General features: G+C 52.5%; 7 protein-coding genes across 7 annotated transcripts; 3 read left to right on the top strand and 4 right to left on the bottom strand.

Moving 5' to 3' along the window:
- Positions 1-19: 19 nt before the first annotated feature.
- On the bottom strand, positions 20-1993 carry PV08_01528 (uncharacterized protein; the record flags this gene model as incomplete). Its single annotated transcript, XM_016375889.1, has 1 exon — positions 20-1993. One exon carries the CDS (start codon positions 1991-1993, stop codon positions 20-22), a length of 1974 nt encoding a protein of 657 aa, XP_016241165.1.
- A 406-nt stretch (positions 1994-2399) lies between these two features.
- Positions 2400-5078, top strand: PV08_01527 (uncharacterized protein; the record flags this gene model as incomplete). The annotated part of the gene is made up of 1 exon (XM_016375888.1): positions 2400-5078. The coding sequence occupies one exon, from the start codon at positions 2400-2402 to the stop codon at positions 5076-5078; it is 2679 nt and encodes an 892-aa protein (XP_016241164.1).
- Positions 5079-6673: 1595 nt separating this feature from the next.
- On the bottom strand, positions 6674-9245 carry PV08_01526 (uncharacterized protein; the record flags this gene model as incomplete). Its single annotated transcript, XM_016375887.1, has 2 exons — positions 6674-9088; positions 9147-9245. The coding sequence occupies 2 exons, from the start codon at positions 9243-9245 to the stop codon at positions 6674-6676; spliced, it is 2514 nt and encodes an 837-aa protein (XP_016241163.1).
- A 1227-nt stretch (positions 9246-10472) lies between these two features.
- On the top strand, positions 10473-12154 carry PV08_01525 (uncharacterized protein; the record flags this gene model as incomplete). Its single annotated transcript, XM_016375886.1, has 2 exons — positions 10473-10518; positions 10683-12154. The coding sequence occupies 2 exons, from the start codon at positions 10473-10475 to the stop codon at positions 12152-12154; spliced, it is 1518 nt and encodes a 505-aa protein (XP_016241162.1).
- A 602-nt stretch (positions 12155-12756) lies between these two features.
- On the bottom strand, positions 12757-14280 carry PV08_01524 (uncharacterized protein; the record flags this gene model as incomplete). Its single annotated transcript, XM_016375885.1, has 1 exon — positions 12757-14280. The coding sequence occupies one exon, from the start codon at positions 14278-14280 to the stop codon at positions 12757-12759; it is 1524 nt and encodes a 507-aa protein (XP_016241161.1).
- A 932-nt stretch (positions 14281-15212) lies between these two features.
- On the top strand, positions 15213-16680 carry PV08_01523 (uncharacterized protein; the record flags this gene model as incomplete). The annotated part of the gene is made up of 4 exons (XM_016375884.1): positions 15213-15247; positions 15296-15318; positions 15369-15730; positions 15781-16680. The coding sequence occupies 4 exons, from the start codon at positions 15213-15215 to the stop codon at positions 16678-16680; spliced, it is 1320 nt and encodes a 439-aa protein (XP_016241160.1).
- A 321-nt stretch (positions 16681-17001) lies between these two features.
- PV08_01522 (uncharacterized protein) lies at positions 17002-20134 on the bottom strand (the record flags this gene model as incomplete). Its single annotated transcript, XM_016375883.1, has 3 exons — positions 17002-18954; positions 19494-19762; positions 19822-20134. The coding sequence occupies 3 exons, from the start codon at positions 20132-20134 to the stop codon at positions 17002-17004; spliced, it is 2535 nt and encodes an 844-aa protein (XP_016241159.1).
- Between the last annotated feature and the right edge of the window lie 1328 nt (positions 20135-21462).

The following is a 21462-nucleotide window of genomic DNA, read 5'->3' as shown; positions in this document are numbered from 1 at the left end:
TACAGTACTCGTATCTATTCTATTCTCTCGCCACACAGAAGAGTGACTCGACAGCGCCGCTTCCCTGGCTCTCCGGGTCGTAGCTAGCGCAGCCTCCAACCGTCTGGGCGAAATCCTGAGCAAACTGAGACGCCCAATCTCGAGACTCTGCCCATGGAATCTTAGTGCCACTGTACGATATCATCGGTATGGCATCAACGAGGGTGCTCTGCCGCATTCCCGGGCTCATAGATTCCAAGAGCGGCGTCACGAGAGAAGCAGGATATCTCCTGTGCTCTTTTCGGGTCAACCGCTCTACTTCATCGTTTGCTGTGAGTGCCTGCTCCTCCGATATCTGGAGCCTGTTCGTCTCTGTGGCTTGCTGGTCGGCTTGGTCTTGCATAAACTCCTCCGGAGAATTGGGCAATTCATGATGCATCGTCACTGCTGCGGAACCTAGAGCAGCCGCATAGTTTGGGTACATCATCCAGTAATCACGTGCTTGCATCATTTCTTGCATAGACTGCAACCAAGAGGGGAACTCCTGAGATATGGCTGGCGTAGATGTCGCCCTTCGAGATAACTCGGGATCAGTCTCTAGTCGAAGGGACAAGAAGGAATGCAACTCCATCCATCGCTCACCAAAATACAAGGCTGCATTCGCGTTGGGCACTTGCCAAAGGACGAGTGGCTCATTCAGCCGACTTGCCGACCAGGGTGCCTCCGTTTTGAGGTCTGGGGCTTGGGTTGGAAGATCTAGTGAGAACCCAACGAGGCGGTTTACCAGATCTGTCCTCCTTGCAGCATACTTGTATTCCAGCAGCGTATACATCAACAGCTGAAAGTAGCTGTGCGAGAGCTCGGCCCGGGGCGAGAGGAGAAGGACGTGAGACTCAGAAGGGTTCAAAGGGTAGAACGACTCAATGGTCCGCAGGGATGCTTGGGCAGGTGACAGAAGACTCTTGTCGACTCGACGTCTTACAACCAGCTTGGTGTTGCCACTACTGCCATCAGAAGGCCATTGGAAGCGTGCAAGGTATTCAGAAAGAAATGGGTCGGGATCGGATGGCAGCTCAACAATCAGGCGTGGTACCGACCACCCAGAGTAGTCAGCTTCTTTGATTGACCGTAGAAGTCGAATGAGCGCTGCCGCAGACTCGGGCTGTGCCTGAATCACAATGTCGACGTGGATCTTGCTGACATGATTTAGGGATGAAGCTCCCAGCGAAGCAATCCATGAGAGACTTCCGAGGCCGCCACCAGGGAGAGTGATCAGGGAAAGACCCAGCGCATTGGCTTTCTCTCTCAAAGCCTTGACAAAATAGCCGGCCTCAAAGTCTTCGCCGCCAACCAGTACCGCACTAAGCTGTACAATTGAATGAATGTGTCCCAGGCTCGCCCTAGCACTAACACCCAACCTCGTCTCAGAAGACAACGTAGGAAAGTCTGGCCGCGCATCATGGAGCAGCACATCGCAGCCGTCGCGTGGAACTCCGTTCAAAGCCTTTATGTCTGCCCACTTCGCAATTGATCGTCCCATGAATGCGACGTGTACACGCGTTCGGTCGATCTGTGCCATGGCACAAGCGATGGGAAGTATTCGTGGTATGCTCTCTAATCGTGAAACGGCAAACAGAACATCGCCCTTCGCGGTGCGAGTAGCGGAGAGCCCTCGCAGGGACTTTGCGAGGTTTAGGAACGCTATGGGGCCTTCATAACTGTGATCTTGTTCAGTGCCAGTTTGTTCTTGACGTTGCCAGGCTTGCTGCTGTTGTAGCCCGGGAGTCAATCGACCGAAGCGCGAATCGTAGCGTTCTGAGACTGGAGGCAAGTCTGTAGGGATGTTCTTGAAAAACAGATAGAGGAGCCATATCACGACTATGGCAAGGATCACACGTCGACGTCGGAAGGATTTCCACGAGACAAGCTTCGACGAGTGTGGACGCGCAGGCACGAAGCCATCCTTTTTGTCGTGAGCCTTGATCTCAGGCAGGTGTCGGCTCCTGGCAGCCATATGACTCCGTGAGGTACCTCACATCTGGTGTCGAAGAAGAGTCGCTAGTATAAACGTGAGAAGGATCGTATTGCCCCGGGGGTTAAGATAACCTCAACGCACGCATCGTGTATGTTGAGGAGTACTTGGCTTGAACCTTGAGTTCTACCAAATGGCGAGCAGCAATATATGAGGTGTCTGACAAGAACACGAGCGTGCCTGTGCAACTGCCAGGAAGAGCCACGATAAGACTGACAAGAATCATTTCCAGCTTTGCACGTGACCGGCATACAGCTTGCGGTGAATGGGATTCGAAGCATGTCATTCCACCGCATGCACATTTGTTTCCCGCAGCACTATTCCTTCTCTTTCTCCTCTCCCAACCCTATGCTCGGTCAGGGAGTGGTGGGAGATATATGCTCGGGAGATGCGAGCACTATGGGCCCAATTACCCAGGCCTAGACTCAGCGGTTGTCCTCGTCTCCGTTTGATCGAAACAACCACACCTTTATTGGTACGCAAGACGACCACAGCTCCGCTCAGACGCCGTCCAACGTTCAACGATGTATTCACTATTTTCCTCGCTCCTGTGCTTGCCGCAGTGCTCATAGTTGACACCAGCTGGAAAGCAAAGCAAAGAAAGGACTGGGATGATAAACTCTTCGGTATTCAAGAAGAGATTAAAGAGATCAACGAACGAGAACGCCGAATTAGAAATGTTCTTCAGCTTCGGGGTTCCCATGGAGGACTGTCCCATCAGAGACGCGGGTATTCGACGGCTGCAAGGGCTCGAGTAGACGCGGAAGAGAGATTCGATGACGAAGTGGATGTGCCTTTGTGGGAAGAGGACGAGGAAGATCGGGGGCCGAATGTCCACAACTCTGGGTTGCGGAGCTATGCGAAGCAGATGGGAGACCTGAAGCCTGCCGAAGTATACGAAAATGCAAGGTTCTCACCGGCTGAGCTCGCTGGTTTCCAGAGATATCATCGGCTCAACGCTATCATGCTATCCCTGAGACTACTCCTCCACCTCCAGGTCGGACCGAGCCCCTTCTTCAGTCTCGTTCCAGGAGAGGATGCTGCTGACCCAGAGAATGTCGAGTTCTCTCAGGACAGCAACCGACTGATCGAGATGTTGCGGATGACTAGGAAGGAGATGAAAACATTCAGACGCCGAGAAGATCTACTCCGCGCTGCCCCTCGTATCGAAGCTCAAGCGTCCAGATCTGATCTGAACAGTTCTATCCGGGATCTGACAGCTGCATTCCGTGCAGGGAACATAAACGTGGTCGACCTCACAAATCGCTTTGGACAAGTACTCTTGGAGAGCACTGACGTCCTGTCTGTATCCTCATACATCAACCTGATCCGAAGTTTTTCAACCAATGGGAACTACAGCTTGGCCTACTATGTTATTGCAGCCTTGAAGAAAAGCATGTTGCCACTGAACGATGACGCAGTGTTCTACATCCTGTTGCAGATCGGTCAAGTCTGTGATTCTCGTTCCCTGAACCACATTCTACCGGAGATCACGAGGTCGGATACAAGAGTCAATGTTGTCAGCAAATGGAAAATAGTGCATGCAAATGGCCTAGACCTCCCTGTCCCAGCGTCCTTGAATGTGAGGTTGCTGCAGGTGTTGATATATGCAGCTCTACGGTGCGAACAACCTGAGCGGGCGGAAGGCTGGCTATCTTTGTTACGAGAGATGGACTATGGTGCCTTCAGGAAAAACCATTTGTTCAGAAGCTTTCTAACGTACTACACACGACACAGCAATTGGGAGAAGGGGCAAATCTGGCTCCGCCGTTCAATCGAACACGCATCAACCATCGCAGCATACACGTACAAGGGCTTCGTACGCTTGATCTACCGTATGCTAGACCTCTGCGTCACATGTCGGAAATTGCCTGAATACACAATCATCCTGGACGCCGCGATCAAGTCTGGCATAAGTCCGCCACTACCCGCCCACAATCCCAATATGCGTAAAGTCATGTACGCTCGGGGATGCAGCATTCTAAACGAGTGGGCGTCTCTTCCTATCTCTGAGGAGGCTATCTCGCTCAAGCCTGTGGAGAAGGTCGAAATGTTTGTGAAAGAGTGTAGTGTTTTCTTGAACCACATTTCTGAAGCAAAAAAATCGGCTTCGGATTTGTCAGAGCAGAACGATGATGGCGACTTGGTATTTGTACCCTCGACTCGCCAAAATTCTCTAAGGTACGCCGTTCGCCGGCAGCTGAAATCTGACCAGCCTACCCTAGAAGACGGCACCCACTCGAGCGAAATGACGATTGGTGAGCATGCGAGGATCAACAGTAGGTTCTTGCATCTCAACAATTCCATATCTCATCTGAAGGCCAGCGTGGACATCGCTGAAGCACGTTATAAAGCTGCTTTGGAAGCAAACAACGAGCAAGCAGATACCATCACTCAACTAGCGCTCACGGCGAGTGAGTTGAGAGGGCAGCTTCAAAAGGTGAAGGATAGTGAGCGTGACCGCGCAAAGAGAAGTGCAGAACTAGAGACCGAGTTGCGAGAAAAGCTGAACGTTGCTGAGCGGGAGAGAGCACAAGTGAAAGCTCAAATGGAAGAGACTGTGGCTGGATTCGAGCGACAATTACAAGAATCTCGAGCTCTTCTGAAGCATATGCAACATCTGAATCAATCCTCTATCGAAGAACAAGCCCAACTCAGGAAAGAACTATCAGAGTTGAGAGCAATCACCAAACGATCCAAAGAGCAGCAGCCGCAGCAGCAGCAGAATAGCAGGACACAGCTGCTGGATAACACTCACACGAAAACATTCCGTCGGCGGAGCGCAAGAGATGAACAGACGAAACCTATCCCAGCCACTAGACCCTTGAATAATATATCCGAGACGACTCCTAACCTGGTCAATGATCGATCATGTCAAGCATCGGGCCCGGGTCCTAACATACGCTTCGCCTATACGACTTCAGACGCGAGTTTTGAACCAGAGGCCAGACATAGTACCTATATGCGATTGAAGTTATTACACAGGACGCACGTGAAGCGGCGCCAGTGGATTCCACCACCTTCAGGAGAAGACAAGAACCTGGTTTCGCCAAATGTCCACGTTTGAGCTGTAGAACAGTAGTTTGGAGGTGCAGTAGTCGTACTGTCTTCTGGACTAGCGATTGGTACGACATGTCAAGGGGACTCTTGCACGCAGTGTGATGGGGAAACGGGGTTGTGACGCTGCTTCTCACCATTGCCATTGCAGGAACCTCTCGGAGAGTCAATGCGCTCCTCCAGGCTGTTGGTGGCTGCCATGATTAGAGAGAGTTGCTGGGGTTATTCACGCAAATATCCATCTGCTCTGCCTATCTCTTTGGGAGGTAGGGGATGAGTGAATACTTCAACAAACGTACTTGTTCCGTCTCCTTCTTGGTATTACACCACACCTGACAGGGGGAGATGACGTTCAAGCCTGGTGGGCAAAAGCCCCTGGTCGGAATGTCCCGTGTGCCGTGTACCGTGCGCAGTACAGTGTAGTTTGGCAAGCCGTCGTACCGTGAAATGGTCGATATGGCGATGAGATGCGGCCTAGCAAGGGTTGCTTACTTAGGTCGTGAGATTTGGAGCTCGTGTCTTCTGTATTGGGACTTTCAATCTTGAGTCTTGAATCGGAAGCAGTCAAGCCGACGTTAGTAACTAAGGGCACGTCGACGACAGCCAAAAAGGCCACGCACACCTGTCGTGTTCAAAATGAGGACAAATCAAATGAATCACGATTACATCGAAAGTATGCACAAGAAGGGGGGGAAAATACAGCATCTGTGGCGGGAGAAAGGATACGTTTTCGAAAATGTACATCATTTGTAAATGCAACTGTAGCAGATACGTACTTGACGTCGATGGCAATCTAATCTACCTAACTAGGTGCCTGATGTTCGTATAGGCCGACTCCATGCGATGGGCGTACGAGGCTTTCTAAACTTCCTGAGGTAGTCGTGTCCCTGATCATGTCCATACTCGTAGGCCTGCGTGTCTGTCATTACCTGCGGCGCCAAAAACCTCGCTCGTTCAGATAGAATTTGCAACTGTATGATTGTGGAAGAGAAAAAAATCCACCTTGGCACATAAGGTACATCACGACCCATGCCCACACACGCCGTAAGCCGAAATGCTTAGTGCAAGCCAGAAAAAAAATGGCAATACCTCTGTGCTCCAAAGTAAAGCAAAAACCACCGGAAGTTGTTCATTTCGTTATTCGCATTTTCGATTTCGGTTTCGATTTCGATTTGCGTCTTCGTAAGTTGTGTTGTGGATTGAACTGGATCGGATCGGAAACATTCACCGTCTCAACGCAACGCAATGCAACGCACTCTGGTCTATCTCGCCCGCGAACCAAGTCTGGATAAAGAAGCAGGCAATGCAAATAAAAAAAACCATAGGTTCGAATTTTCTTTGATATCATAAAGTCGTGAAAATAAAAGGTGAAAAGGTCCGGCGGTCGTGGGTGACCTAAGAAGGTGAGAGCTGCGTCTCAAGTCTCGAGCCTCCATTCTAGGGTATTTCAGGCGGGAGAAGGCGGTAGGCTGGTAAAGTAGGGTGTAGTAGGTGGAAGGCGGAAGGCGGTAGGTGGCAGGTAGGTAAGCGGAAAATTCAGGTAAGATGCTGGTAGGGAGTAGGTAGGGGAAGATATTGGTTTTGTTGTTGGGTTCTTGTCGCGTTTCACTCAACGAGAGATTTGAGTGCTTCAACGCCAATTTGTAACAAGGTCGGATCCTCGGTCTTTTTCAGGCACGCTTTCAACTTCTCGACAGCATCATGTCGTTTGAATGCGTTTCTCGCCCTGGTGGAAAGCGTCTTGTCCTCCTCATCTTCGCACAACACCATATTCCTCACGGCCACGAGACCCCTGTGGATGACACCCGCGTCGTCATCCTGGCACAGATCCAACAGGATTTCAGGCGAGCGGTCAAACTCCAGAAGTCCCGCAACCACGGACGAATACTCTTCAGTCAACATGGCCAATGCACCGCTGGCCGCTCTCCTCGTGGGCATATCGTCCACGTCGGCCATGGCTATGAGCAAATGGAGCCGTTGACCTGCGCGATTCGACCCGTCGGCAAACTTCTCGGCACAGGCGGGATGGACCGTCAAGTTGCAGATCAACTCGCATGCGGCTCGTCGAATCATGCTATTGTTTCCTAGCAACAACTCCTCGATCTCGTCCCAGGCAGTTTTGATGATGCTGTTTGCCGCGCTGGGTTCCGGGGCTGATGCGAGATTGGTAAGGGCAAGTAAGCTTTCAAACACAGCCAGAAGATCTCGTGGGTTATCACTACTGAAAGGCTGGCCGCGTGGTGTCTTCAGTAGTGCCACAAGCGGTATCACAGCATCTGTAACGTGTGGCGTTGAGCCTGCCACAAAGACGTGCGATGGATTGAGCGATATCAATACTCGTGCCAGAGCATGAGCGGCGTCGGTACTTGCGTTGTGGTTTTCTGGAGACTCCAAATTCTTTTGGGCGTGCAGGATCAAGAGCTTTAGCGCACCCTCCTGAGCGATTTTCCCTCTGTCTTTGGAATTCTTGGACAAGGACAGTAATATGCGATCCGTCAGTTGGGATGTAGCGGGCGAACGGCGTTTGTTGAGTTTGACCAAGGTCGTGACCACCCCTGCTTCAACCACCGCAGAGCAACGTGCTCGTACATGGTCCTCGTTCTCGAGAGGACTAGGATCGGCAGGTTTTGTGGCATTAGCGTAGGCTTTCAATTGTGATATTCTTTTCTGTTCCTCGGACAAAGTCGGGGCATATTGGGTCAAGTTTGAGATGATGCTTAATCCACCGACAACCACTTCGGGTGAATCGTGAGAGGAGTTCAACGTGTCGAGTAGAGATTTCAAAAAAGCCGCATCTTTGGCAAGGGATTCCTTAACCTCGGGTTTCAAAGATGTGTACGCAAGGCCTTCAATCGAGTCAGATACATTTCTTCCTTCTTCAACGACAAGAGTAGATTTGAAAAGATCAACAAGTTCACTGACATCTTCATCCGCCTGGTTGGCTCTCTGGTCCCCCGCCCTGGCACCAGATGTTCTCAGTTTTGCCAAAACCGTGGCTGCGAGCGAAGGTTGCTTTCCAGACCCATTGCTGACTTTATGAGCGAGCCAGGAGGTACAGTATTGTGCAATGGCCGTGCGACAGGCCCCGTCCAAACAGGCAGCGTTGACCAGCATGAGAAAGGCATCGTGGACTATAGGATTGCTAAATTGCCTGTCCAGAAGTGGCATGATGGATGACAGGAAACCTTCAGTCAAGAACAGCTGGGCCATCATGGTAGGCACGACGGGGAACAGGTGTGCACTAGCGGAAAATGCCAGCACGAGATCATCACCCTTTTGTCTCTGAACGTGCTTTCGAATGTAGGTGTACAGAAAGTCTTGGCCGGTGCTGTCTGCAACTTCAAAGAACTTGGAGAGGACGAGCGTGGCTTGCCCTCGGACTTCAGCAGGTAATCTGAGGTCGAGCGAGCCCATTAGAGCCTCGAAAGCTTCACCGTCAATAAAGGTATGTAGTCGCTGGGTATCGGCGATCAACAAAAGTGCGATGCCTTTCAGGGCGCGACCATCATGGTCATGGCCCGTCTCCATCAACTTGGCGAGAAAGAGCTGGAAGAGATCATCTTCGACGCGGAGTCGGTCATCTTCCGACCGCCACAGCGTGCCGTCAAGGACGATGGTGCGGAGGCAGTTCGCAGCATCATCGCCACGTTCATAGACGTTCTCAAAGAATTCTGTTGTCGATACCTGGAGCTCCGAGGCAAAATATTGGCGTACGGGCTGACTTTGCCTGGCGAGCTCGGCTATGATGAAATCCTGGGCAGATGAGAGGGTGGTGGGCAGACTCTCGAGAACAATCTGTAGACATTCGAGCGCAACAGGAGCGGCATTGGAGGCATCGGAACTTTTCAAATAATTCACCGCCTCGTCTCCGGCGGTGTTGTCGTGGTACAAGGCGTATCTCCGGCACAGATCACGGAGCGGCGAACCAAGCTGATCGTTGTGAATAGCCAAAAAAGCGGCTTGAACGTCTGGATTGTCGTGGCCCAGGGCTGCCGCCTCTCGTAGTTTTCGAGACGCTTGCTACACCAGTATGTCAGTGGGAGAATGTGGCGGGATGGAATTGGACAGTCACACGTACCGCCTTGTCGCCCGACAAGGATAATTCGAGGGCTTCTTTGGCCAGACCGGAGGCGCGCTCTTCGGATAATTTCCGGGTCATCCGCTGAAGGGCTGCCATCTTCGACATTGAAGAGGGTGTCGAGATTGGGTATGCTCTGACCATGAAGAGTCGTCGCTAGGCAGAAAGTGGCGGAATCAGGGGAGAAGAGAGACAGCAAGACACCGCGAGGGCGAGGTGAGACTATGAAGCGTCGGACATGATATATAAGATTTTGGGCAAAGACAAGGCCGTGGCGTGAACTGGGTCTGGAAGACGGCAGAAGACGTAGGGTTTGATAGGGAGGCGAAAGTTGACAGAGGTGACGGGTCAGAGAGATGGACAGGGGAATTGGTCAGCCGACGGACCTATCGGCGAATTCGGTTCTGGTGGTGCTCGAGATGGGAGAAGAGAATGGCCAGATGATGGTCGAACAAGGATAACAAATATTGCAGCGTGGTAGTTTGTTGATGATTGGCGGGAAATTTGTTTTTTGTTGTTCTTTTGAACGTGGGATGGCGAGAGTGGGAAGAATAAGCACCACCAGCACTGCAGACCGTGGGAGTGAGATGCAAAGGTACGCGGACTGCAGAGCGTTGGATGGTGTTGATGAGGACCACGTGGATGGCAAAGAAAAAGAAATTTTGTGCAGACTTGATTAATGTCGAGGGAGAAAAATCGGACGCCGAGTTGAGTGAGTTGAGGTTCGGTAGAGGATCAGGCAGTGCCAGGGTGTTTGTTAAGGAAATGGACGTGGGTGACAAATGCAGGGAATCACCGTATCGCCTGGGGTTCCAGGGACGCGTAGGTGCCCAGACAGGTGCCTAACAGCGCCGAGATAGCGTTCATCGGCGGTGGCTTGTGCTCCCTAGGTCCTAGAGGGCATGCCTAAAACGAACCTGCTGAGGCTAAAGAGGCTCCATCGAGAATTGTGTTGGGACGACTCCTCATACCCAAAACTACCCAGATAAACTGTATTCGACAGCATTGACTGACCTCTGCATGTTGGAGTCCGGTAGATTCCCACGTTGCCCTCTGGTTGGAACCAGTTCGTCACAAGAAGATTCAATCTACTCTGATATATAAATTACTGATGACATGTGGTGTTAGCTACTCGAATACACACTCGTACCCAGGTAGTGTTGCTGGTGTTTGGGTGACTCCAAACACGAACCTCTCCGTAAACGCGTATTTGTACTGTATGTAGGCACCTACCCTACACGCATTAATCGTGTAGTGTCAATATACGGCGATTTTTCATCACTCCCTCATCAACCTCAACCACACCTTGACCATCCCCACAACACCATGAATGCCGTAGACGCTTCTGATCACTTTGAAAAGCCATCTCAAGGTAAGATTGAATTCACCAGCGCCCCAATCAGCCGACTTTTCCATCCACACCGTGCCAAACACGGCTCATAACTATCTCTCATCATCACTGGCGTGATCTCGCCCTCACAAACTCCAACACAAGGCTGAATCAACCATACAACGCCACTCTAACCTGTATCTCAGAACAATCCCCGTCTCTCTTGACCATCATTCTCGACACGAACCCAGCCGCATGGTCCCTGCTCTCACCCACACTCAGCTTCTCCAGCGCTGTCGCCAATCTCCTGGTCTTCATCAACGCCCACCTCGCCGCAAACTACACCAACAAGATTGCCGTCATCGCCTCTCATTGCGACAAGGCTCAATGGCTCTACCCAACTCCTACCGAGCAAAAGCTTCCTCGATCTCAACAGCGTGACTACTCGTCCTTGTCACAGAAGCCGTTATCGTCGTCGTCGTTGGATCCATATGCATCACAATCCAAACGGATCAAACTTGACCTCAAGCCCCCTCCTCCTCCTCCTACAACAAACCCGTCATCACCGTCCTCATCATCAGAGGGGAACAAATACCGACCGTTCCGTCTCGTGGAGCAAGAACTTATCCAAAACCTCGCCACCCTTCTCACCAGCTCCACCCCGGCCTCGGTCTCAAGCAGCACGTCTACCATGATTGCCGGAGCCTTGACGCTGGCCCTATCGTACATCAATCGCGAATCCATTTCCCACGCCGAATCTCTAATCGGGAGCAGTGGCAACGTAGCGGCGGCATCTGGTACCGGTGCCGCCGGCGGGCTTGAAGTGTCAGCGGCAGCAGCTACAGACCCTACCGCTGCCGGATCGTCAGCGACAAACTCTGCCCTGCAATCGCGTATCCTGTTGATTTCAGCTTCGCCCTCGACTGACCTGGCCCACCAGTACATTCCCATCATGAATGCCATTTTCGCATGCCAACGTCTCTCAATCCCGATTGACATTCTTCAACTTCCTCTCCCTGGGAGCAGCAGCGACAACACTAGTACAAGAACTAGAACTACAACTCCATCCTCCGGCGACCAATACCAAAACCACAACCATAAACAATCAGATCAAGACCAATCCACCACCACCACTACAACCACGACGACGACGACCACGTCATCGGATTCGACTGTCTTCTTACAACAAGCCGCCGACGCCACGCACGGGATTTTCATCCCCGTCGAACTACCCACGTCGTCGTCGTCGTCGTCGTCGTCAAGATCAACATCAACCACCAACAAGAACAAGAAACCAGGTCCACATCCGTCGTCATCTCCATCCTCATCCTTGTCAACTCCAGACTCAGGCTCAGGCTCATCGGCCTCACAGGCTTTCCTCACCTACCTTCTCCTCGCGCTCCTTCCCAGCCCCACGACACGGGCCCGGCACTTGATTCTCCCGACGCGCATCGACGTCGACTTCCGGGCCGCGTGCTTCTGCCACCGCAACGTCGTCAGCATCGGCTTCGTCTGCAGCATCTGTCTGAGCATCTTTTGCGCCGTGCCGGAAAACGGAGACTGTCTCACCTGCGGCACACACTTGACCGTCGGACAGTACGGCGCCAGGCCCGTCGTCGTCGTGCCCAAGAAGACGAGGAAGAAACAGGCGGCACCGGCGGCTGCGGCGGCCCGTTGAAGTGAAGCCACACACATCCCAACCCGACTTAATTTCTCTTCTTCAGGGGTCCTGTAGCACAGTACCACCCTCCCTCCCAATCACACGACAGGTGCTAGAGTTCCTAGAAACACATAGGTGGGTAGCAAATAGCAATCAGTATGCAAATACCCACCGCTACCATTCAAGCCCGGGTCTGAGAAAACGGGATCGAGAAACTAAGAGATCCCACAACATAACCAAATTCTAAGACAGACACAATATCCAGAGAACGCATAACACCTACTAACCACCTTGTGTTGGCTGTAGCAATAGAAATAGGATTTTGATTATCTGTACATGGGTATTCGGTGCTTGGAGATGCTTAGGTGTCTCGTGTTTCAAGAGTGAGTGCTAGGTTTGTCTGATGATAGGTCCACCCATGACCGCTTGTTCACCGTCCCTGTCATCTCGTGCATCTTCAGAGTAACGCTGATCTTTGCCGCTTCAGCAGACATTCCGTCCATCTGCAGCGTTTGCTCCATCTCCATACTGTTACAAACTTTGTCATTGAGGCGGCTCGGTTCGACATCAACTCTTTCCAGAAGCCAAGGCATTTCGAGCCCTCACTTTTGCAGAGATCATCACGTCCGCGACCGTGAAACCCGCCCGCCTTGTGCGATAGACCCCGGCCCATTGTTTCGCGACATGGTGCAAACCGGCCTGCGTTCCTCGGAATGCATTGACGCAATCACGAAGGACTCTGTACTGTGTCCGAAATAAAAGTAAATCCCGTCGCGAGTCTTCTTCACCGCCAAAATCCCAATTGCACCTTGACAGGGACTGCTGGCAACTCCTGGATGTTGCAAGAAATCTCGAGTAATCACTGCATGCAAGGCTTCATCCTCGTTACACCGCTCGAGCCGCGTCTCTCTTTTTCTCGTCGAAGTGTAGATGCGCTCCGCCGCTATGGCTGCAGCGCTTGTAATTGCCATGTGCTCACCCGTGCCGCTCGTTAGTGTGGCTACAGACGTTTCGGAGAGGTCGTCTGGGTCGACGGGGATGACTGCAGTCCCGACCCCGACAAGTGCTGCTGGACCACACCGACCTTTGCGCTTCATGCCGATGCCTCCTGAAGACGAGCCCGCAGCTATTCGACCGAAGCAGTCGACAGCAATGGCTCCGACAGTATCTGTAATATCATCCTCTCGTCCTTCATTCTCGTCGGAGTCCTGCTTTGTTGTCAGGCATGCTTCTGATTGGGTGAGTGGATTTTCGAAATCCATTGATCCATCTGACGGGCCGCTCATTTTCTGCCGTTTAGGAGGCGACGCTAGCCATTGGAGATTATCATCGACTCCAGAGTCATTGTCGGCTTCGTTGTCTGGGGTTGATATTGATGCTCTGCTTGATACCGTGCCTCCTGCATTCGGCAAGCTCGACCTGTCTTCTCGACTGCGAGTGAGTGTGCTACCGGCAGGCACATCTTGAACGGACTCAATGACAGAGGATATGGACGGTAGATCCGATTGTCGTTCAGGGGGAGCGGTTTGGTTGGCAGTGCGGGTCCTGCTAGACTTGGGAGACACAGTGAGCTGCCCGCTAGCAGGTCTCTGCTCGAGAGTCTGGGTCCTGCTAGCCCTGTCTTCTACATTCCGCAAGTCCTGTTTCCACCGCATCCAGCGATCTCGAGCGCCCGCTGACACCAGGAAGTCAGGTGGCAGTATGGGTAGCCCCTTTGCATGGGCGAAGTCAGTGGCTCCTGCTCCGACAAGTAGATTCGGTGGAACACGTGAAAGTGTCAACGGTTTGATCGATTCGTCAAGGACGATGCGGGCTGCTGCGATGGGGTTCTTCACCTGAGCCATCGCCCCCACAGCGCCGCTGCGACCCTTGTAATCGACCAGTGTAGCATCGCATTCGACTGAGCCGTCCATGGTCAAATTACTCCCGTACCCAGCATTTGTAATCTCTTTATCTTCGAGAAGCCTAATGGCCATTTCAACAGCGTCGGTGGCACTCCCTCCATTCTTCAAGACCGCCATGGCGACCAGTGCAGCATCGTTGACGGCAGCCAGATGAATTTTCTCATTCAGGCGACTGTGGAAACCGGCTCCGGCATGGATGAAGATGGCACAGAGATCGCCACCTTCTCGTCGTCGAGGCATCGAGAAGCGCTAGGGTTTGATGACATAAAGAAGTCGGTTGAAAATGAGGGACCCCTTCGCGTGGAATCTGAATTGAATAGTTCTGATTGAAGACGTTACTTGGCCACCAGAGTAGCAGGTTGCAGATGAGAGAAACGTTGGTGGATGGATAGTGAAAGAAGGATGAGAGTGCAGTCAAATGAATGCGGTGAGTTTTGAAGAACACTCAAGTGAATGACTGGTCTTATTCAATGTAAAAGTACTCAGCGTCTGCACGCCTCATGAATGAATGCAGTTGTAGAATGCTGGCACGCAGTTTGGGCAGAAGAAGGATACAAAGAAGAGGGCAGCCCACGCCGTCAAGTGAGGTGCTGGTTACCAGAACACACAACGAACCAAGCAACAAACATTTCGGGGAGACCTGGATCCTCGTTTGCTGGCAGACACAGACCCCAGCAGCGACCAGGCTCTTACCCTTTTCAACGACGACGCTGTTCATACATTTCTCGTCAACGCCCCTTGCAATGGTGGCAGCAACTGGGCAGGAGGAATAGAAGACGGCAAGGACGACGAAGCGGTATCTAGAAGACTGTGCGAATGCAATCGCGACGTTGGCAGCAGCCACAGTCACAGCCATTTATGAGCCGCCGGAGCCTCAGTTGCTGACTAACCAGAGCCACGATAGTCACGTGGCTGGATTCCACCACCCCAGCCCACTATTAGCGTTGCTGCACTCGTAGCATCTCACGGTCGCTCAATCAGCCATATTGAAGCTGCCTGCGACCTCCAGTGCACCACCATCTGGCTTCTTGAAAGCGCGCACACCCTCTTTGCTACCCCTGCTGATGCCATGAGAAGTGTCTGCTGTCTCTGATATCCACGGCTCCGTTCTCTCACCTCATCTGTCACTCCTGCGTCTGTAGTCTCAGGTCCCTCGCACCCCGGTCCGCAACATGGCGTCCCAGACGCCAGCCGTTGTCATGGACAAGTGAGTAAAGCCGCTCCTCTCTCAGACCAAGTGCTAACAAAGCCTCAGCGGAACTGGTTTCTCAAAACTTGGTGCGCCTATTTTCTCTTCCACCCTACTCGTCTGACATGTGCGCTGTTAGGATTTGCCGGGAACGATGCTCCTTCATGGGTGTTCCCTACGGCGATTGCGATGAAAGGCCCTGGAGGTGGAGCGGCAGGGTCAGGCTCGGGGAGACCGGCTCCAGCCAACAAACCCTCGTATCTCACCGGCGGTGCTGGACCAAGTTCGAATCTGGCAGCAAAGCGCGGAACAGAAGACCTCGACTTCTTCATTGGGGACGAGGCTCTCGCAGCCTCCTCCGGCCCTGGCTACAGTATAAACTATCCGATCAGGCACGGTCAGATAGAAAATTGGGATTATATGGAACGATTCTGGTCGAATTCCATATTCAAATACTTACGAGTCGAGCCAGAGGACCACTACTTCTTGCTCACGGAACCGGTGGGTAGAGTGGAATGCTTCCATGGGTTCGTTTACTAACGGCTGGCTAGCCCTTGAACCCTCCTGAGAATCGCGAGAACACTGCCGAAATTATGTTCGAGTCCTTCAACTGCGCCGGTCTCTACATTGCGGTACAAGCCGTGCTAGCGTTGGCTGCATCCTGGACATCTTCCAAAGTGGTCGACAGATCTCTGACCGGGACTGTCATTGATTCTGGTGATGGTGTTACGCACGTTATCCCAGTAGCGGAAGGTTACGTTATTGGTTCATCGATAAAGAGCATACCAATTGCAGGCCGAGACATCACATATTTCGTACAAAGCTTGTTGCGTGACCGAGGAGAACCTGATAGCAGTCTCAAGACGGCGGAAAAGGTCAAGGAAGAATACTGCTATGTCTGTCCGGATATCGTCAAGGAGTTCGCGCGATACGACAAGGAGCCCGATCGTTTCCTCAAGCATACAGTCACTTCTCCTAACGGTAGATCTGTCACCATCGACGTTGGCTACGAACGCTTCCTTGCCCCGGAGATCTTTTTCAACCCCGAGATCTATTCTTCCGACTTCCTCACGCCACTACCTACTGTTGTTGACGGGGTTATTCAATCCTCTCCGATTGATGTTCGCCGAGGCTTATACAAGAATATTGTTTTGTCCGGTGGTTCGACATTGTACAAGGACTTTGGTCGTAGGCTACAGCGAGACATTAGACATTTGGTTGATGCACGGATTCGAGCATCTGAAGTACGAAGTGGAGGCGCCAAAAGCGGTGGTCTAGATGTACAGGTCGTCACCCACAAACGACAAAGGCACGGGCCGTGGTTTGGTGGAAGTCTTCTGGCCTCAACTCCCGAGTTCCGGAGCTACTGCCACACAAAAGCAGAGTATGATGAGGTTGGACCTAGCATCGTCCGGAGATTTGCCTTGCTTGGTGGGCCGGGAAGTTCATAGTTACGTGGGTAGAACGATGTCTACGTTTGATGTGGACTATGCGAAACCAAAAAAGAAAGACGCCTTGGGCAGAAAATGAAATCGAGTCGATTCTTCACACGTCAGAGCGACAGCACCATTTGTCGCTGTATGAGGAAACGTCTTCCTGGTATAAACGCTATCTATACACGCTTTGTCGAAATGCTCTCCAGAGAAAATCAAAGCTTTGAAGAGAATGGAGAACGTTGGCATGTGTCTTTGTAACCTCTGTAGATTGTTTGTCTGCCTTTGGAGGTTCACCCTGGGTCCTGAGTAGGGCCACCTAGTTGTGAGTGAACCGACTCAGTCCGCCTGTGGCACTCGGTTCAGGAAGCACAGTCCCTCGACGTGTCCCGTCTGGGGGAAAAAGTCGAAGCCCCGCAGACTCTCGATCTCGTACCTCCACTTCTTGCCCAGGCCGGTGACGAGCATGCCCACGTCCCGGGCCTGCGTGTGCACGTTGCAACTCACGTAGACGACGCGCTTGGGTCCAAAGTTGCACAGCTGCCGGAGAAAGTCGACGCTGGCGCCCTTGCGCGGCGGGTCGATGACGACGAGGCTCTGGTCCGGCGGGAACGGCACGTCGGCGAAGAGCACGTCGGCGTCGGCGGCGATGAAGCCTGCGTTGGGGATGTGGTTGAGCTTGGCGTTCTCGCGCGCCGCCTCGATGCCCATGGCGTCAATGTCGATGCCTAGCACCGAGCTGAAGAGCGGCGAGAGGCAGACTGCGAAGAGGCCGCTGCCGCAGTACGCGTCAAGGAGGTATTTGATCGGTGGTTCGTTGCTGGAGCTGGTGCTGGCGAGAGCAGTGGCCGAAACCGTCGATGTCTTCATTGTTGTGCTAGTGGTGGTGGCATCATCTGTACTTCCCGGTGGTGGTGTCGTAGCGGCAGCTGTTGGTGCTGCTGCTGAAGTTGGACCACTGGACACTGACGGCGACGACGCTGATGCCGGAATACAGTGTTCTCGAACGTAATTCATAAAAGTCGGTAGGATGGAATTGTTGTTTTGGAAAAAGCTGTTCGCTCTCGACACGAACGTGAAGTCGCCGACGTATTCGGTCGTGAAGTCGTGGGTGAGCGACGTGTAGGTTTTGATGTCCTTGTGCGTAGGATAAGTGTACGTTATCTCCGGCGCGTCTGGAAGGCGGACGTGACGAGTTTCCTCGGTCGGTTCAGGCACAGGGATGATGGTGTAGTCACGGTCGTCCGTTCGGATTTCGCTGGCAGAAGGCGGTACCAGGGACGTCGCACGCTTAGGAGGAGAAGCAGGGGCAGCGGCAGGAGGAGGAGGAGGAGACGGTGATGATCTCTTCATGACGCGCTTGGTAGATTCACGAAGAAGAATAGTCACGCCGTTCTTGCGTGTCTTGTACGTCTCATGGGCCTTCTTGCGCTCGAGGGCCATGCCTTCATTGAGGATAGGCGTGCCTATAGGGCATTGTTCGATGTCGAGAACCTTGTGGTTCTTCATGGAGAAACCTATCGGGGGTGGATTGTCCGTCCAGAACTTTGGGTTTCTTCTGGGAGGTCCGTCATAGTGAGGCGTAAGCTTCGTTCTGTACCCGTATTGCAGCGGTGATCCTATGGTTTCGCCGACGGGCGGGATGAGCGATGGGTCGAGGTTAGAGAAGTTCTGAAACGCCTTCTCCACGATCGTCTTCTTGTGCTTGAGTTGCTCCTCGTACGGGATCATCTGGAGCTGACATCCCGAGCACTTTGAAAAGTACTTGCACCCGGGCGTAACACCCTCGCGCTTCGGGGACGGCCGCACAACTTCGACGAATGACGCAAAGGTGTGTGTCGGATGCGGCTTCTGTCTGAACGTTTCTGCGAGGACGAGATCTCCAGGGACGCAAAATGGGACGACGTAGACGTGTTTCCGGTCTGGAGAAAACGCCAGTCCGTCACCCGTTGATGAAAGCTCCACGATCTCGAGTTCGAGCTGCGTCCCAGACTCTAGAGGAGTGAAGGGCTTCGAATCACCATTCGCTTCGCTTGGATCATCCGAGGCTGCTTTGCGCAAGAGCTTCTGCGTTTCGAAAGTGAGGACTTCGTCTGGCGTGCCTTCAATCTGTGCTCGACTGAACTTCTTCCGCTTTGGCGGTTGGGGTTTTATCATCTTGAGTTTTCCTTCAATCGACGTTGCTATGCTCTCCGCATCGTACTCGCCCGGTGGAGAGATACCCTGACTTCCGCGATTTGATTTTCTCTCCAACGGCACAGGCTGAGCGTCGCGTAGATACTCCTTGTAAGTCTGTACAAAAGGGTTCCAGTGAATAGACCTTCTCGACCGACCAGCAGTCACTCTAAAGAAACGAAGACCTGCCCTAGGTATTTGTCGCCCTATCAACATAGAGCCAATTGTTTATTCTCCAAGTCCATACAGGTAAATGTACAGCGTCGCCAATAAAACCAACTTTCTACTGATGAGACTCGGAAAAAAATCTCGGTCACGTGAAAAGGCTAAGGCAGGGCTAGCTGTATGTGGAATGGTCACCTCCAGCCTTTTAATCTCCTCGCGAATCAAGACACGCGTTTTGCACATCACATTTCGTCCGTGTTTGCTTGCTATTGTACGGATACAACAGCCAAGTCCAATGAAGATAAGGGAGATCCCAATTGTCCATCTGTATTGGTCTCTAGTCGCTACCCATGCGGTAGCAGCCTTCTTCCTGGACTGGCTGAAGGACTCCTGCTTCTGCTCATTTCCACCCTGAGGTTCTGTATCCCGGGAGTACTCCGGAGCAGCCCTGAGGATCTGTCCTTCCTGCGACCATGTCTAGCCTCCCGAACAGTGCCATCGTCATCGACGTGTGGATTGACAGCCGAAAAACGCTGCGAGGCAAGTTCAACAGGTTCTTCGAGACTGTGTACGGGCGACCGAGATCTGCTCCGTCTGTTGAAGTCATCCACGCTCAGTCCAAGACCCATCATCTCCTGCGGCTCAAGATCGTGTTCTTTGCTCGCCATGGAACTGAATGTGGACGAAGGGGCATATGCCGCTGGTATCATCACGTCCGGCGTAACTTCGCGGCGATAGGGATCCCGTGATGCTACCGAGTCTGATACATCGTCAGTACTTGCTCGCTCTCAGAGAGGGGCTTGTGATGGGCCGTTTTACCAGTTCGTGATCGACTCCTGTCATTTTGTCCTTGGTACCGGACTATCTCACGAACCCCGGCCTTGTATCTTGGTCGTGATTGGCGACCCACGTTCGTCTGCCGTCGGCGTCGTCGCCGCCGCAGACAGCAGAATATGCAGAGACCGATGGCAAGCGTGCACAGAACTCCAGTAGCAGCAGAAACGCCTGCTATCTCCATGTTTCGCGATGTGAGTAACTTTGAGCCCGTCCGGGATGTCGAAACAGCCGCTTGTGTTGTACTCGTCGAGGTCGCACTGTGCGTCAGTGTCAGGGAAGCGTCAGTGCCAGCCATGTTTCTTGTTGCTTGGAGGAGAGGTTCGCTATGGTCGTTGCGCTTCTCAACGCTTCTTCTGGCAATCTGCCCCGGCCGTGACGATCACTTCCCTTATTTCTTGGAGGATATCGCAGGCAACATCATATGCTTGAAGAATCAAAGTCCCTAGCTTTTCAAATCAGAGACGTATCGCCACAGCGTGGAATTTCAAAGGCGTCTCGTCTGGTCGTCAAGGAATTGTGTATGTATAGGCTGAGCATGACAAAGCCAAGTAAAGTGAGGGAGAAGGTCCCAAGTCTGAGTGTGAGTCGAGTCTTCCCTGCTATCGTCTTCCCCTGCGCCGCCCCCAGGTACACTTCGTCGCCATTATTATTGGTCCTCGTTAAGCTGACCCGGACATTGAACAAAAGGCACCTACCTATCTGTTGAGTGTCGGAACGAAGAAATCCGCCACCCGAACGGAAACATTGCACCCAGCCAATCCACACCTTTCTCGTTAGGTGGCGAAGGTGCTTCTCCTTCGGGCTCAGGCGTACGGAGCGTGCGCAGTCAAGTAAGGTGTCCCAGGCACGACGGCAAGGGATGCTGATCTGCAGACGGTAAGCAGTTCATGAAAGTCGTCCTCCGTGTCGTCAACATGGCGATATGGACGGCAGACGTCTGTCTCCAAACAAAGGCATTTCTCGTGCAACATCACCTACCACCATAAAGCATTCCAAATCCACACCGCCTCCTCCGTCGTAAATTGTACTGTCCGCGACACCACCGATCGCAAAGCATTCAAATCCATCTGATCTACCTTTACCGCCTCCTCGTAGTGTCGAGAGTGCGCGGATTCTCCACCTGGTACTTTTTTTTTCTTACAAAAGACTGCTGTAAGCAAGGAGCTGAAATTGAGGCTGAGAACTCTATACCCCCTACCATCTAGTTAAGAGGCCGCCACAACCACATGGGGGTGAGGTGGAGAATCAGTCAGACCAACACAACAAGTGTGGGAAACAGGAATTTAGAAGTGCCTGGGTCCTCTCACCCCGTACAGTAGAAACTAATAAGTAAGCAAGGCCACAAATACGACGCCTTCACCGATAGGCGATGGATGCCGTACGAAGGAACTCTCCATCACCGGTTGACACCACACACACACAACAACCCCCTCCTCCCCCCTGTCTTTCAAAGACCTCGAGCAGAGAACGCCAGAAACAGACCGCTCCAAGCTTATCAATCCTCCCCAAACTCATATTAAATACCCAAACACAAATTTGCCTTTCGCACAAGATTCCCCTGGGGCCACCTGGGCTGTAGTCTAGTCGCGAGGCAAACAATACAGACGAATGTAACAGTCGTTT

Source organism: Exophiala spinifera, assembly GCF_000836115.1.
Source record: "Exophiala spinifera strain CBS 89968 unplaced genomic scaffold supercont1.1, whole genome shotgun sequence".
Lineage (NCBI taxonomy): Eukaryota > Fungi > Ascomycota > Eurotiomycetes > Chaetothyriales > Herpotrichiellaceae > Exophiala > Exophiala spinifera.
Note: the sequence above shows the minus strand (reverse complement) of the source record. Positions and strands in the feature narration are given on the sequence as shown.